General features: G+C 45.3%; 1 protein-coding gene across 1 annotated transcript; it reads right to left on the bottom strand.

Annotated features, from left to right (window-relative positions):
* Positions 1-619: 619 nt before the first annotated feature.
* aig1 (androgen-induced 1 (H. sapiens)) lies at positions 620-12,264 on the bottom strand. The gene is made up of 6 exons (XM_034528321.1): positions 11,913-12,264; positions 9,978-10,133; positions 6,885-6,986; positions 2,661-2,776; positions 1,101-1,267; positions 620-1,023 (listed from the first exon to the last, which is right to left on the bottom strand). Exons 1-6 carry the CDS (start codon positions 12,051-12,053, stop codon positions 1,004-1,006), a joined length of 702 nt encoding a protein of 233 aa, XP_034384212.1. The 5' UTR covers positions 12,054-12,264; the 3' UTR covers positions 620-1,003.
* Positions 12,265-13,798: the final 1,534 nt, after the last annotated feature.

The raw sequence follows: 13,798 nt of genomic DNA, 5'->3' as shown, positions 1-13,798 counted from the left end.
AACACCGCGGGTCTCCGGTTCATCCTATTCCGCTTCATTTAGAGACGAACGTGTGAGCATGTCTACGGACTCAATTGTGTTTGAAGTTTGGGGGTTTCCATGGTGACAAGAGAGCTGGAAAAAAGCAGTTGAGAAGATTGGCAAACATTTAGAGAGACATTTCTGTCCACTGTGTGAAATCCATCCGAGAGAAACCGAGGCCAGAACATCGATTCCCCAGATGTCAGCTGACGCTTCAGAAACACTCGCGAAACCGATCTCACAAGAACGCAAATATTACATGTGACTAGAAAAAAAAAAGTCAGAGCCTCTCAGATGGTAAACGAGAGAAATAAACACTTTCAATTATGAATAAACAAATTCAAATAACTATCCAGCTAGTAACCCTTGTAGCATGAAAGCATGCTGGATTCATCAAGGTAGCTAACTAGCGGACAACGGGCTAGCTTTCTTATCGGGGTTAAACGCTCCACGGGTTACAAAGTGCTGGACGAAGCATTTAATTAATCTTTATTTACTCAACTGCTCATTTAATCTGCTGCTGCAACACGTCACCTCATGACAGGCGGTTCAGTCCCGCCCCGCCCCCCCCCCCGAAAAAGTTCAAGATTTCACAGGAAACGGTTTCCATTCAAGCTTTATTGATTTTGTACCAACGTCTAGTTTCTTCCATACATGTAGTGCGACTCATTAGATTAACAATAATAACGTTTAACACATTATTGATCAGTATTGTCACAGTAATTCATACCAGAAAAGCAGATTACAGAAAAGCAGAGTGTGTGTGTGTTGACCTCCACATAAAGCCAGACGGTATATTTACATGTAACTGCTGATTAGTTTTTGTTCCTATGTTGTTGTTATTGGCTATAGCTCAAAAAGGTAAACAGTGTTATTCTTCCCCCCCCCCTTCCGGAGAGGTCGCTTGTTTTCCGTTCTCGTGCCGTCCCGGGCGGGTGGGGCTCAACTCGTCCTCTTTGACGGCCGCGCAGCCGAGAGGTGTTCACTCACCTTTGACCTTTTCTGAGAGAAAGACAAAGAGTGAAGTCAGCAGATTGAAAACGTGTGTGTGTGTGTGTGTGTGTGTGTGTGTTGGGTACCTGTGTGTGGATTGTCCCAGATGTAGCTGTTGAGGATTTCTCCGAGGGTGTAGAAAACACAAATCACCGCCGTCATCGCGCTGAAGAAGATGGCTCGAGCCAGCGGAGTGATGCGCTCCAGCACCGGGTACACCCACACGCCCGTCACCTGGTGCACCCAACACGTCCTGGGTGGGGGGGGAGGAGTTAACATGGATTCATATTCATGCGTTTTAAAGTTGCGTTTTAAAGACTAAAGTGGTAGTGTTGGTTCTGGTGCCCCCTGTGGACTAAAGTGGTAGTTGGTTCTGGCGCCCTCTGTGGACTAAAATGGTAGTGTTGGTTCTGGTGCCCCCTGTGGACTAAAGTGGTAGTGTTGGTTCTGGTGCCCCCTGTGGACTAAAGTGGTAGTGTTGGTTCTGGCGCCCCCTGTGGACTAAAGTGGTAGTGTTGGTTCTGGTGCCCCCTGTGGACTAAAGTGGTAGTGTTGGTTCTGGTGCCCCCTGTGGACTAAAGTGGTAGTGTTGGTTCTGGTTCCCCCTGTGGACTAAAGTGGTAGTGTTGGTTCTGGCGCCCCCTGTGGACTAAAGTGGTAGTGTTGGTTCTGGCGCCCCCTGTGGACTAAAGTGGTAGTGTTGGTTCTGGTGCCCCCTGTGGACTAAAGTGGTAGTGTTGGTTCTGGTGCCCCCTGTGGACTAAAGTGGTAGTGTTGGTTCTGGTGCCCCCTGTGGACTAAAGTGGTAGTGTTGGTTCTGGTTCCCCCTGTGGACTAAAGTGGTAGTGTTGGTTCCCCCTGTGGACTAAAGTGGTAGTGTTGGTTCTGGCGCCCCCTGTGGACTAAAGTGGTAGTGTTGGTTCTGGCGCCCCCTGTGGACTAAAGTGGTAGTGTTGGTTCTGGCGCCCCCTGTGGACTAAAGTGGTAGTGTTGGTTCTGGTGCCCCCTGTGGACTAAAGTGGTAGTGTTGGTTCTGGCGCCCCCTGTGGACTAAAGTGGTAGTGTTGGTTCTGGTGCCCCCTGTGGACTAAAGTGGAAGTGTTGGTTCTGGTGCCCCCTGTGGACTAAAGTGGTAGTGTTGGTTCTGGTTCCCCCTGTGGACTAAAGTGGTAGTGTTGGTTCTGGTGCCCCCTGTGGACTAAAGTGGTAGTGTTGGTTCTGGCGCCCCCTGTGGACTAAAGTGGTAGTGTTGGTTCTGGCGCCCCCTGTGGACTAAAGTGGTAGTGTTGGTTCTGGTGCCCCCTGTGGACTAAAGTGGTAGTGTTGGTTCTGACGCCCCCTGTGGACTAAAGTGGTAGTGTTGGTTCTGGTGCCCCCTGTGGACTAAAGTGGTAGTGTTGGTTCTGGCGCCCCCTGTGGACTAAAGTGGTAGTGTTGGTTCTGGCGCCCCCTGTGGACTAAAGTGTTAGTGTTGGTTCTGGTGCCCCCTGTGGACTAAAGTGGTAGTGTTGGTTCTGGCGCCCCCTGTGGACTAAAGTGGTAGTGTTGGTTCTGACGCCCCCTGTGGACTAAAGTGGTAGTGTTGGTTCTGGTGCCCCCTGTGGACTAAAGTGGTAGTGTTGGTTCTGGTAAACGTGTCGCGGTACCAGAGGATGTATCCCACGCCGAAGCAGCACACGGCCGCCAGACCCCACGACCGGCTGGGGTACCGATGGTTGGTGGTCCGCATCTCGATGATGATGAAGGGCAGAACGGTGGTGTGCTAGGAGACAAGGACAGAAGGAAAGGAGACCAAATAGAAAAGGTCACGCCTTTTTATGGATTGATGTCAGTTTGTTCTCTTTTAATAATTAATTCATCTCTATAGAAGTGTGTGTGTGTGTGTGTGTGCAGACACCTTTAGAATCCACCTAAACACACACATTTAATGGGAGGGCAAAAATTGAATTTACCCGGAGCCGTAAACAAACACTCTGTACTGGAAATAAGCCACCGTCAACCAGTAAAGTGTGAATATAATATCCGTTTAAAAAAAAAAAAAGAAAGTAAAATCAATCAATTAATATCAACACATGTCGACTCGACACCCATGAGCTACTCTCTCTGTCCACTAGGGGGCACGCAGATATTAAAGACACAACAGGCCTAATTGTCTCAGCAGTGTTGAGACCTCTTACCTCATTTGCACTTTCGGGAGCACAGCTGTGTGTGTGTGTGTGTGTGTGTGTGTGTGTGTGTGTGTGTGTGTGGTGTGTGTGTGTGTGTGTGTGTGTGTTTTCACCCTCGGCGAAGTCAGACTGCTGAGCCGCTCGTTACGGTGAGAAAAATGTTGTGCAAATTATTCCCCGGTTGACGGTTACAAAACTTATATTTTAAAAATATATATTTATTAAACATATGTTTTTATAAATATATTTAAAAAAATAAATATATAAAAATATATTTATATAAAAAAATATATATATTTATACATATATAAATAAACTTGTTGGTTGAATTTATAAAGTAACATGGCCAAATAATAATTAGGAGAGCATTGCTTGCGCAATTGCAGCATTTTCATCGTTAGTAAAAGAGACAAATACAAATCCTTTCTTTTGTTTCATGAACACATAAAAGAATCTTCCAAACAGGAGCGGACCAATCACAGCTCTGGTTGCCTCTCATGCGGCGCCACAACTAATCTATGGATGTTTTGGTTTCATTGTCTCTAAATTCCGAAAATCCTCCCAAGTCTCAGATATTCAAGGTGGATTTAACAGGAAAAATAAATGAAGCAGAGCTCTTTGCATACTGTACACCAAAAAAAAAAAGGGGGAGGCGGCCATTGTGTCACGACCTTGCTTTCAACCAATTGGCGTCTCCGGTTTCACTCCGAGGATTTAAAAAAAAAAAATAAAAAGGTCAGACTGAGGATGCCAAGTATGTACGAACAAGAGTCACAACATCTCTCTCCTGGGGTCTTAAATTATAGGTTTCCCTCCCAACACGCACGCCACACACACACACACGCACACCACTTTTACCCAGAATGCCTTGGTGGAATTCCAATCTCTCAGTCGTGTGTAAGTTTAGTCTCCGTTGAGAGGACTCGTAAATAATACTCTTTAGACTCGCCGCCCCTCGCTCTCTATTTTAGTTTCTAGGTGTCCGTCTTTGTCGGCGTCGGCTCCCCCCCTCCCCCACCATCATCATCATCATCACCACCTCCCGAGGTTTGCGGTATCGAGCAGCCGGCTTTATGTTACGTCTCTGTGGAAAATCCCCCCTTCATCGGCAGAACAGCGGTGGTTCGATCCTGCAGTCTGGGGACAAACCCTTCCACACAGAGGAGCACCGCTGGGGTCACGGGGGGTCAAACTTCTTCCAGTGTCGAGGAAAGTGTTGACTCCTGGTTGTATAGAAGTCTATGCTTCATGTGTTAAAGCTGCATTCTCTCTCCTGATCACCAGGGGGCGACTGCTCTGGTTGTATAGAAGTCTATGCTTCATGTGTTAAAGCTGCATTCTCTCTCCCGGCCACCAGGGGGCGACTCCTCTGGTTGTATAGAAGTCTGCTTTGTGTTAAAGCTGCATTCTCTCTCCCGACCACCAGGGGGCGACTGCTCTGGTTGTATAGAAGTCTATGCTTCATGTGTTAAAGCTGCATTCTCTCTCCGGACCACCAGGGGGCGACTCCTCTGGTTGTATAGAAGTCTATGCTTCATGTGTTAAAGCTGCATTCTCTCTCCTGACCACCAGGGGGCGACTCCTCTGGTTGTATAGAAGTCTATGATTCATGTGTTAAAGCTGCATTCTCTCTCCTGGCCACCAGGGGGCGACTCCTCTGGTTGTATAGAAGTCTATGCTTCATGTGTTAAAGCTGCATTCTCTCTCCTGACCACCAGGGGGTGACTCCTCTGGTTGTATAGAAGTCTGTGCTTCATGTGTTAAAGCTGCATTCTCTCTCCTGACCACCAGGGGGCGACTCCTCTTGACGTTAACAAATGCACTTGAAACCACACAAATAATATAGACAATTTAGCCGTTTTAACATTTTTAAAGTCCAGCTCACGTTTTCTCTTAAAGTCCCCTGAAGCGTATTTAAGTCTTTTCCCAGCTGTGGCCCACATCTGTGTCTCCTCGCTCAAACGCTTCCTTGAAGCTCCGCTGAGTGATTCTCAAGCCTCAGATGGGAACGTTCAGCCACCCGTTACGGATCTTTACAAACGTTTTGGATCCTCAGTAGAAATGAAAAATAAAAAAAAAAGGGGTTTGTGGCTTTTTGAGAAGATGTTTGAGTTTAAAGAGGTCAGGAGCTGAGCTCTTTAAAGGATTAAGGTTCTTAAACTGAGCCCCAAATCAAGTGAAACGTCTGGTTTAATTATAAAATGATCCTGTTCCTTCTGGACTGAAGCTGAACAACAATATAGCACCTTTAAAGACAAGAGTTTACTAAGCGATGAAAACAATCGATAGATATATAATATATACATACACACACACACACTCTTTGGGAGACGCCATTAATTCCTTATTTTTTAAAGCAGCTTATTGTTCTTTTTAAGGGTGAACATAAAGTTGTTACTAATACTGTGGTTTAAATCTTTTATAATAATGGATCAATAACTCTGTAAAACTCTCTTCTCTGGCTCGACTGAGAAACAGATTTATTAGGATATCGTCTTTTCTCCCCCCCCCTCCCCCCCTCCGGCTGCCACGGCAACCGGCGTAGACAAACATCAGCGATGTCCATGGAACTACGGCAAAAATATTTACAACCGCAATGTTTCTCACACACACACACACACACACACACACACACACACACACACACACACACACACACACACACACACACACACACACACACACACACACACACACACACACACACACACACACACACACACACACACACACACACACACACACACACACACACACACACACACACACACACACACACACACACACACACACACACACACACACACACACACACACACACACACACACACACACACACACACACACACACACACACACACACAGGCGTGTCAGGGAGATTGTGTGTGTTGTATTCCCAACTGGCTGTTTAGAGCAGTTAGTTATCGAGTGTATGTGTTTAGTGTCTGTGTGTGTGCGGTATGCATATTCATGACTGTGTGTGTGTGTGTGTGTTATGCATATTCATGTGTATTATGCGTGTCGAAAACATGGGATATGGTCAGACAGCCGTACAAGTTCAACTCTGTGCAGCAGCTAAAGGGCACCTTGCCAACTGAAGTCTGGAAGTGTGCGTGTGTGTCTGTGTGTGTGTGTGTCTGTGTGCGTGTGAGAACCCACACACGGTGTTTGGGTTGTTTTGTACCTCGGCGACGTTGCCGTAGCAACCACTCAGCTGTTGAGTCATCTCTTGGAGTACAAGAGAGTGAACACTCACACACTCCCTCATTTAAATCAGCGCAGAGGGAGCATATATTATTCTCATATAAAGATTTGTTTTTCATTACACTATTATAAAATCCTTTAATACACAGCGGTGCTTTTCAGGTGTTTAAAGCTCTCGTTTGACATGGTGGCCAAACGGTGGAACTACATCCTCTGGGTCCGTCAGGTGACGCCTACCTGAAGTCTGCACCTCGTTTAATTACATTATTAATTCATCTGCTCTGCGGGATTCAGGCTACTTTTGCTCTTCCCCCTAAAAAAATAATAATTATAATAATAATTATTAAAAAAAAGGAAAAACACACCTTTTTTTTTTATTCTTATTTCGCGCATTATTATCTGGAATTCATTGAGACATATAATTGCTGGTGTTAAAAATGGTACAACAGCTCATCTGCATCATTGGTCTCATTTTAAAAATCACCCGGCTGGACTCACCATGCCGTGGTTGAGCCACTGGGGGATGAAGTTGTCCAGCAGTCGGGGGTAGACCAGCTCCCTGTCGTACAGGTAGAGGCTCCAGAAGGTGAACACCACAAACTGCAAAGAAAGAGAGAGAGAGACAGAGACAGAGACAGAGAGAGAGACAGAGAGAGAGACAGAGAGAGAGAGAGACAGAGAGAGAGAGAGAGAGACTGAGAGAGAGAGAGAGAGACAGAGACAGAGAGAGAGAGAGAGAGAGACAGAGACAGAGACAGAGAGAGAGACACGGTTAGCAAAGACGACCTTGTGCAGCTGCATGAAAACACTGTTATTGAACCGTCTGTGAGGTCAGAGGTCAGGTGATGCAGGAACATGCTGCCCCCCCCCAACGGAGTCCTGCATACTTTTCATTTTGGGACGGTGTTCGGATCTTTGGTGGCGGTTTAATGGTGTGAGGAGCCAGAATCCCCATGCGCCCTGAACGCACCGTAAACTGAGAAACCCCTCAGACTAATGCATGACCAGTAGACAGTTCTGGCTGCGGGCCAGACCATGTTCTGCAGGACGGGGGGGGGGGCACCTGACGAGGCATCTGAAACCCTCTATTGTACCCTGAGTGGCATGTTCTCTGCTTTCAACAAGCCTGGGGAGGCAGGACACACACACACCCTGCACATACACGCGTGTAATGTATGCACCTGCACACCCGTGCATGCACCAGAGCGCCACACACACACTTTTCTTATCAGTCAGTCCGAGTTTCCAGACATTAGCTGTGGTGATAATCATGTCTATTGTGCGGTGTGTAAACTGAACACACACACACACACACACACACACACACACACACACACACACACACACACACACACACACACACACACACACACACACACACACACACACACACACACACACACACACACACACACACACACACACACACACACACACACACACACACACACACACACACACACACACACACACACACACACACACACACACACACACACACACACACACACACACACACACACACACACACACACACACACACACACACACACACACACACACCAGGCGTGTCAGGGAGATTGTGTGTGTTGTATTCCCAACTGGCTGTTTAGAGCAGTTAGTTATCGAGTGTATGTGTTTAGTGTCTGTGTGTGTGCGGTATGCATATTCATGACTGTGTGTGTGTGTGTGTGTTATGCATATTCATGTGTATTATGCGTGTCGAAAACATGGGATATGGTCAGACAGCCGTACAAGTTCAACTCTGTGCAGCAGCTAAAGGGCACCTTGCCAACTGAAGTCTGGAAGTGTGCGTGTGTGTGTGTGTCTGTGTGTGTGTGTGTGTCTGTGTGCGTGTGAGAACCATGCGAGTGGAGTCTGCCAGCGCTGTGTGAAACAGCCCGAGGATCAGACGGAGGTCACATTCTGTTCTATTCACAGCGAGATTCTCATATAACCGGTTATTAATTTCATTATCGATCGTCTGCTTGATTTGATGGACAGGCGACATCTTTAACTTCCTCCTGTTGTCGCAGCAACGGCCCAAAAACTGGAGACGTTTAATGCACAACCATGCAAAAGAATGTGCAACGCTTAAATAAGGACTTTTACTATTTAATAATCAGGGTCAAGAGTTCCTCCTTGAGCTCCGAGCTAGTTGTTTTAAAACTAGAGACTGTTTTTAAGAAGTGGACGTCTCTCGGTTTCTGGACGACAATTTTGAATTCTCAAGTTCGGCATTTAGGCCGTCGCCATCTTGGCTTTTTGCACCCAGAAGTGCAACCAAACGCTGAATTAGGTGACAGAAATGTTACAATTAACTTTCATGAAGTGAAAACAAACTGTGAAAGAGTTAAAGTTCAATATTAGTTACTAAATAAACATAATTATGTATTGAAGACTTGAAACTAGAGATTGAGACCATAAACTCATGTGACATTTACATAGACTTCTATACAACCAGAGGAGTCGCCCCCTGGTGGTCAGTGGAGAGAATGCAGCTTTAACACATGAAGCATAGACTTCTATACAACCAGAGGAGTCGCCCCCTGGTGGTCAGTGGAGAGAATGCAGCTTTAACACATGAAGCATAGACTTCTATACAACCAGAGGAGTCGCCCCCTGGTGGTCAGGAGAGAGAATGCAGCGTTAACACATGAAGCATAGACTTCTATACAACCAGAGGAGTCGCCCCCTGGTGGTCAGGAGAGAGAATGCAGCTTTAACACATGACGCATAGACTTCTATACAACCAGAGGAGTCGCCCCCTGGTGGTCAGGAGAGAGAATGCAGCTTTAACACATGAAGCATAGACTTCTATACAACCAGAGGAGTCGCCCCCTGGTGGTCAGGAGAGAGAATGCAGCGTTAACACGTGAAGCATAGACTTCTATACAACCAGAGGAGTCGCCCCCTGGTGGTCAGGAGAGAGAATGCAGCTTTAACACATGACGCATAGACTTCTATACAACCAGAGGAGTCACCCCCTGGTGGTCAGGAGAGAGAATGCAGCTTTAACACATGAAGCATAGACTTCTATACAACCAGAGGAGTCGCCCCCTGGTGGTCAGGAGAGAGAATGCAGCTTTAACACGTGACGCATAGACTTCTATACAACCAGAGGAGTCGCCCCCCTGGTGGTCAGGAGAGAGAATGCAGCTTTAACACATGACGCATAGACTTCTATACAACCAGAGGAGTCGCCCCCTGGTGGTCAGGAGAGAGAATGCAGCTTTAACACATGACGCATAGACTTCTATACAACCAGAGGAGTCGCCCCCTGGTGGTCAGGAGAGAGAATGCAGCTTTAACACGTGAAGCATAGACTTCTATACAACCAGAGGAGTCGCCCCCTGGTGGTCAGGAGAGAGAATGCAGCGTTAACACATGAAGCATGAGAGAGCCTCTGGCTAACTGAACTCATGATGTTATACCGATGTCTACATGACGAGTGGAAGACAAGGATTCCTCCATCATAGGGACTGGTGTTTGTAAAAAGAATGTGTGTTTGCATGCATCCAATCCATCCATCCATCCTTCCATCCTTCCATCCTCCCTTCCTCCCTTCCTCCCTTCCTCCCTTGCGCTCACCGCTCCGACGGGGAAGGCCAGCACGGCCATCATCCAGTCCCTCAGGCCGATGAGCTTCCTCAGCTGGCGCTCCTGCTCCCTGCTGTCGCCTCCTTTAGTCAGCAGGCAGGACACGTCGATGAGGACGCACAGGCCGAAGAACACGGCCTGGATCACCTGGGGGGGGGGGGGGGGAGAGAGAGAGGTCAACAACACGGACGGTTCATTCGTTGGGTTTTTCTCTCCATGTCGGCTCTAGTCTAAAAAAACATTAGAAACTAGAAAAGGGGGAGGCGGCATCTGTATCGACGAGGCGGTCCAACACCTCTGTGAATAATTAGTATAACTGTTGTGATTGTTACAGATTTAGTTTTCATTTACGTAACTTTCTTTTTTTAAATTGCTCATATTTTTGTTACATGTCTATAAATAGTGTTCAAACTGGGGCTGAACATGACTATTGTGATAGCGTACATATAGACGTTGGATACGGTATATAGTGTTGTCTTTTCCTAGTTACAGTAAAGTCTCCACATTACTGAGGAGTATTTATTTCATTTATTTTAGTGACATTTCATTTTCTCCATGTCAGCCGGCTCCAGTACAAACATACATTCATATTATTAGTATTGTACTAGTTGTAGAATTAGATTCCAGTACAATAAACACACAAAATCTATTTTATTTTCTATTTCTTTAGGGCGATGACGTCATAGAATACGGACGACAGACATTCAAATGCACCAGCCTCTGATCTCCTGGATCAGGTGTTATGGTTTTAATTCATCTGCACTTGTGTGTGTGTGTGTGTTAATAAATCATCCTTTTTGTTTATTATATTTATAAAATAAAATATATATATATATATATATATATATATATTTATTATTTATTTTGTTAAATAATTATCGTAAATAAATAAAATAAGACCACATGTCCAAAACAATAACTAACAAAAAATGTTTTTTTTTAAATGACGCTGACATTTTCATGTAAACACATGTCGCTCCGAGTTACAGTGGAACCAAAGAATAAATAACTACTTCAACTCAAAAAGAGAAATAAACAAACTTCAGAGAGACGCTCAGCTCCCTGCCATTCGACCACAAAGGGGCGCTTGTTTTAACGCGTGTGTGTGAGGGTTATTGCTGAAGTGGACATGCTACGCTTGTTAAATGCCTGACTGACTGACTTAGTGTGTGTACAGAGACGTCTCTTTGTGAATGTGTGTCTGCATTGTGCGTTCGCTTTCCACGAGTCATCACAGAGCTGCATTTACTTCTCGCTTCAGAAGCTGCCCGGCTGCTTGTGAAGCTTAACGTGGCCATTTTTAAATTCATCCACGTGTATTTAACTTATTGCACCTTCATTTAAATTTAATTATTAACATTTTTTTTTTTTAAAACGTGGCCATCAGGCTAAAAATAATCCTGTTTATTCTCAGAGAGCAATAAAGGATGAGTTATGTTGAATAACAGCGCGCTCTTATTTTGAAAAAAAGGGCAAATGGGTAGAATTGAAACACTGGAAATACGTGTTGTTTACCTGTAGTGTGTTTATCCTGTTTTACAGGTGTTGTTGTACAATAATAATGTTTTAATGTCTTTCACGTTTGTTTTTTTTTGCTGAATTATGTCGTTTTAATTATGCCTTCTGTTAAGAGCAATTGTGAACGCGAGGCGCGCTCCCGCGTACTGGTGGGGGCATTATATGACACGAGTGCATTCCGCACCGCAACACCCAAGTCAAGCCCACGTCGGCGTGCGCGTGACCTGCTCTACCGGTTAACGGGGAGAGGAGGGGGAGGGGGGAGGAAGAAACCACCGGTAAACAAAAGAGAGAAAGAAAAACGCTGAGTGGTCATTTAAAAAAAAAAAAATATCTCCAAGCTGCAGCCTCCACCGCGCGCGCACGTGCGCACGTGCACGACCACGAAACGCCTCGACTCCCTCTCACCAGGTCGATGAAGGTCAGGAACTTCCAGCTGCCGCCGTAGGTCTGGTGCGCCGGCATGTCCAGCGCCTTGTAGTGGCACAGGATGGAGAAGTAGGACAGCAGGATGGCGACCCGCAGCACCTGCGACGGGATCAGCGCCATGACGCCGGCGCGCGCTCCGTCCTCGTGGACCCGGTTCACCTGGTCTCCGTCTTCCGGCTCCCGGTTTCAGCCGCCTCGTCGGTCTTCTTGATCCGTTCGGTTTTATTCGGCCTGTCTGCGCCTGTGCGCCGCGTGTCTGCGCCGCTCGTGCCCCCCCCCCACTCCCTCACTTTTCCGTCTGTCGACTGCTTCCGTGTTATGATGATGATGCAAGGGGGAGGAGGGACGGGGGAGGAGGGACGGGGGGGGGGGGATAGTACAGTTGAATGGAACTGAGCATTTTAAAAATAATTTTGTCATTAGATTATTATTATGTATTTATTTTATATCCAGCTGGTATTTTATGTTTAGAATCAACAAATGTCTTTATTTGTTATTATTATTATTATTATTATTATTATTATTCCTCATATTTCTTCTTTGCTCAATATTATAAGACTTAAAGTATTTTAAAGATTTAAAAAAATAAATCTAATAAATTTACCTGTCATGTATATCTTGTAAAGCAGTGTAACCTTATTCATTTTTTTTTAAAGCACTATATAATTGTTTTATTATTTATTATTTGCTATGTGCACGCAAATAAATACGCTATTTTCTCTGGTAACATCAGATAACATTACAATGTACACATACATAGTAATAATAAAAATAATAATTGAACACTGGGTGTTCAAAATATGTTAGATTATTTTTATTATGCACATTTGTACTTATTGTTTAGCTCCTCAGAGCTAAAGCATAATGATTCATAACAAGACAAAGTACGTGTACATATGCAAAGGATTTGCCTTGGTGTTTGCTATAATAAACATATTAAAATGACATAAAAATAGATAAAAGCAACGTACTACAAAAGTCAAGAAACATTAGAAATCAAAACGATCACAAACAAATATGAAAGGAGCCAATGCAACATTAAAAGTATGCTGAATTAGCCGCTAGCATTACCTGTTAGGTGGCTCCACCTGAGGGGAGGAGCCACCTGCCCATCGGGACTAAATATATATATATATATATGTCGTCACAAATGTAAGGAAATAAGCCAGAAGTTTAGTGGCAAAAGTGTACAAATATGTGATATATTGTCATAGCATTCATGTCTCCGTCACATCAGGCTGACTTCCTGTTGTCAGTAGGTGGCGCTGTGACCAAAACCCAATGTGGACGCGTAGATGACTATCCCTTAGCACGTTAGCGTCACGTTAGCATCACGTTAGCGTCAAGTTAGCTACGGGAAGAGTTTGAAAAGGTTTTTATGAAATACATACAAAATTAAATGAAAGTAAATTCAAAATGGCCGACTCCAGTTTGGGCGGCGCCAATGTGGAATATGTCGTACATGTTTTTGAGAATATTGGAGTAGCATACATACATATAAGGACCCTTCTGGTGCCCCCTGTGGACTACAGTGGTAGTGTCTCTGAGCACCAGGGTCCTTTTAGAAAACCTCACATTTTACTGCAGCGGGGTCTGCCGGTCTGGCCCCTCTCGGTCCTGGATCTGGTTCACCAATGACAGGAATCTAGAATCTCTGCATTGTTTATGAACAGATTTAAAGTCACAACAATAAAGCGGCCGTTGAAATAGAAATCAACTGATTTGAACCGAAAGAGAGAAAGAGGTGCTGTTGCCATGGCGACGCTGCACCGACACTCAGGACGCAGTGCTGTCTCTGCGCTTGCAGGGTCTTTGTTGTATTTCTTTTCTTTTCTGGATGGACTCGTGCACAGGTCTAACGTTAC

Source organism: Cyclopterus lumpus, chromosome 24, assembly GCF_009769545.1.
Source record: "Cyclopterus lumpus isolate fCycLum1 chromosome 24, fCycLum1.pri, whole genome shotgun sequence".
Classification (NCBI taxonomy): domain Eukaryota; kingdom Metazoa; phylum Chordata; class Actinopteri; order Perciformes; family Cyclopteridae; genus Cyclopterus; species Cyclopterus lumpus.
Note: the sequence above shows the minus strand (reverse complement) of the source record. Positions and strands in the feature narration are given on the sequence as shown.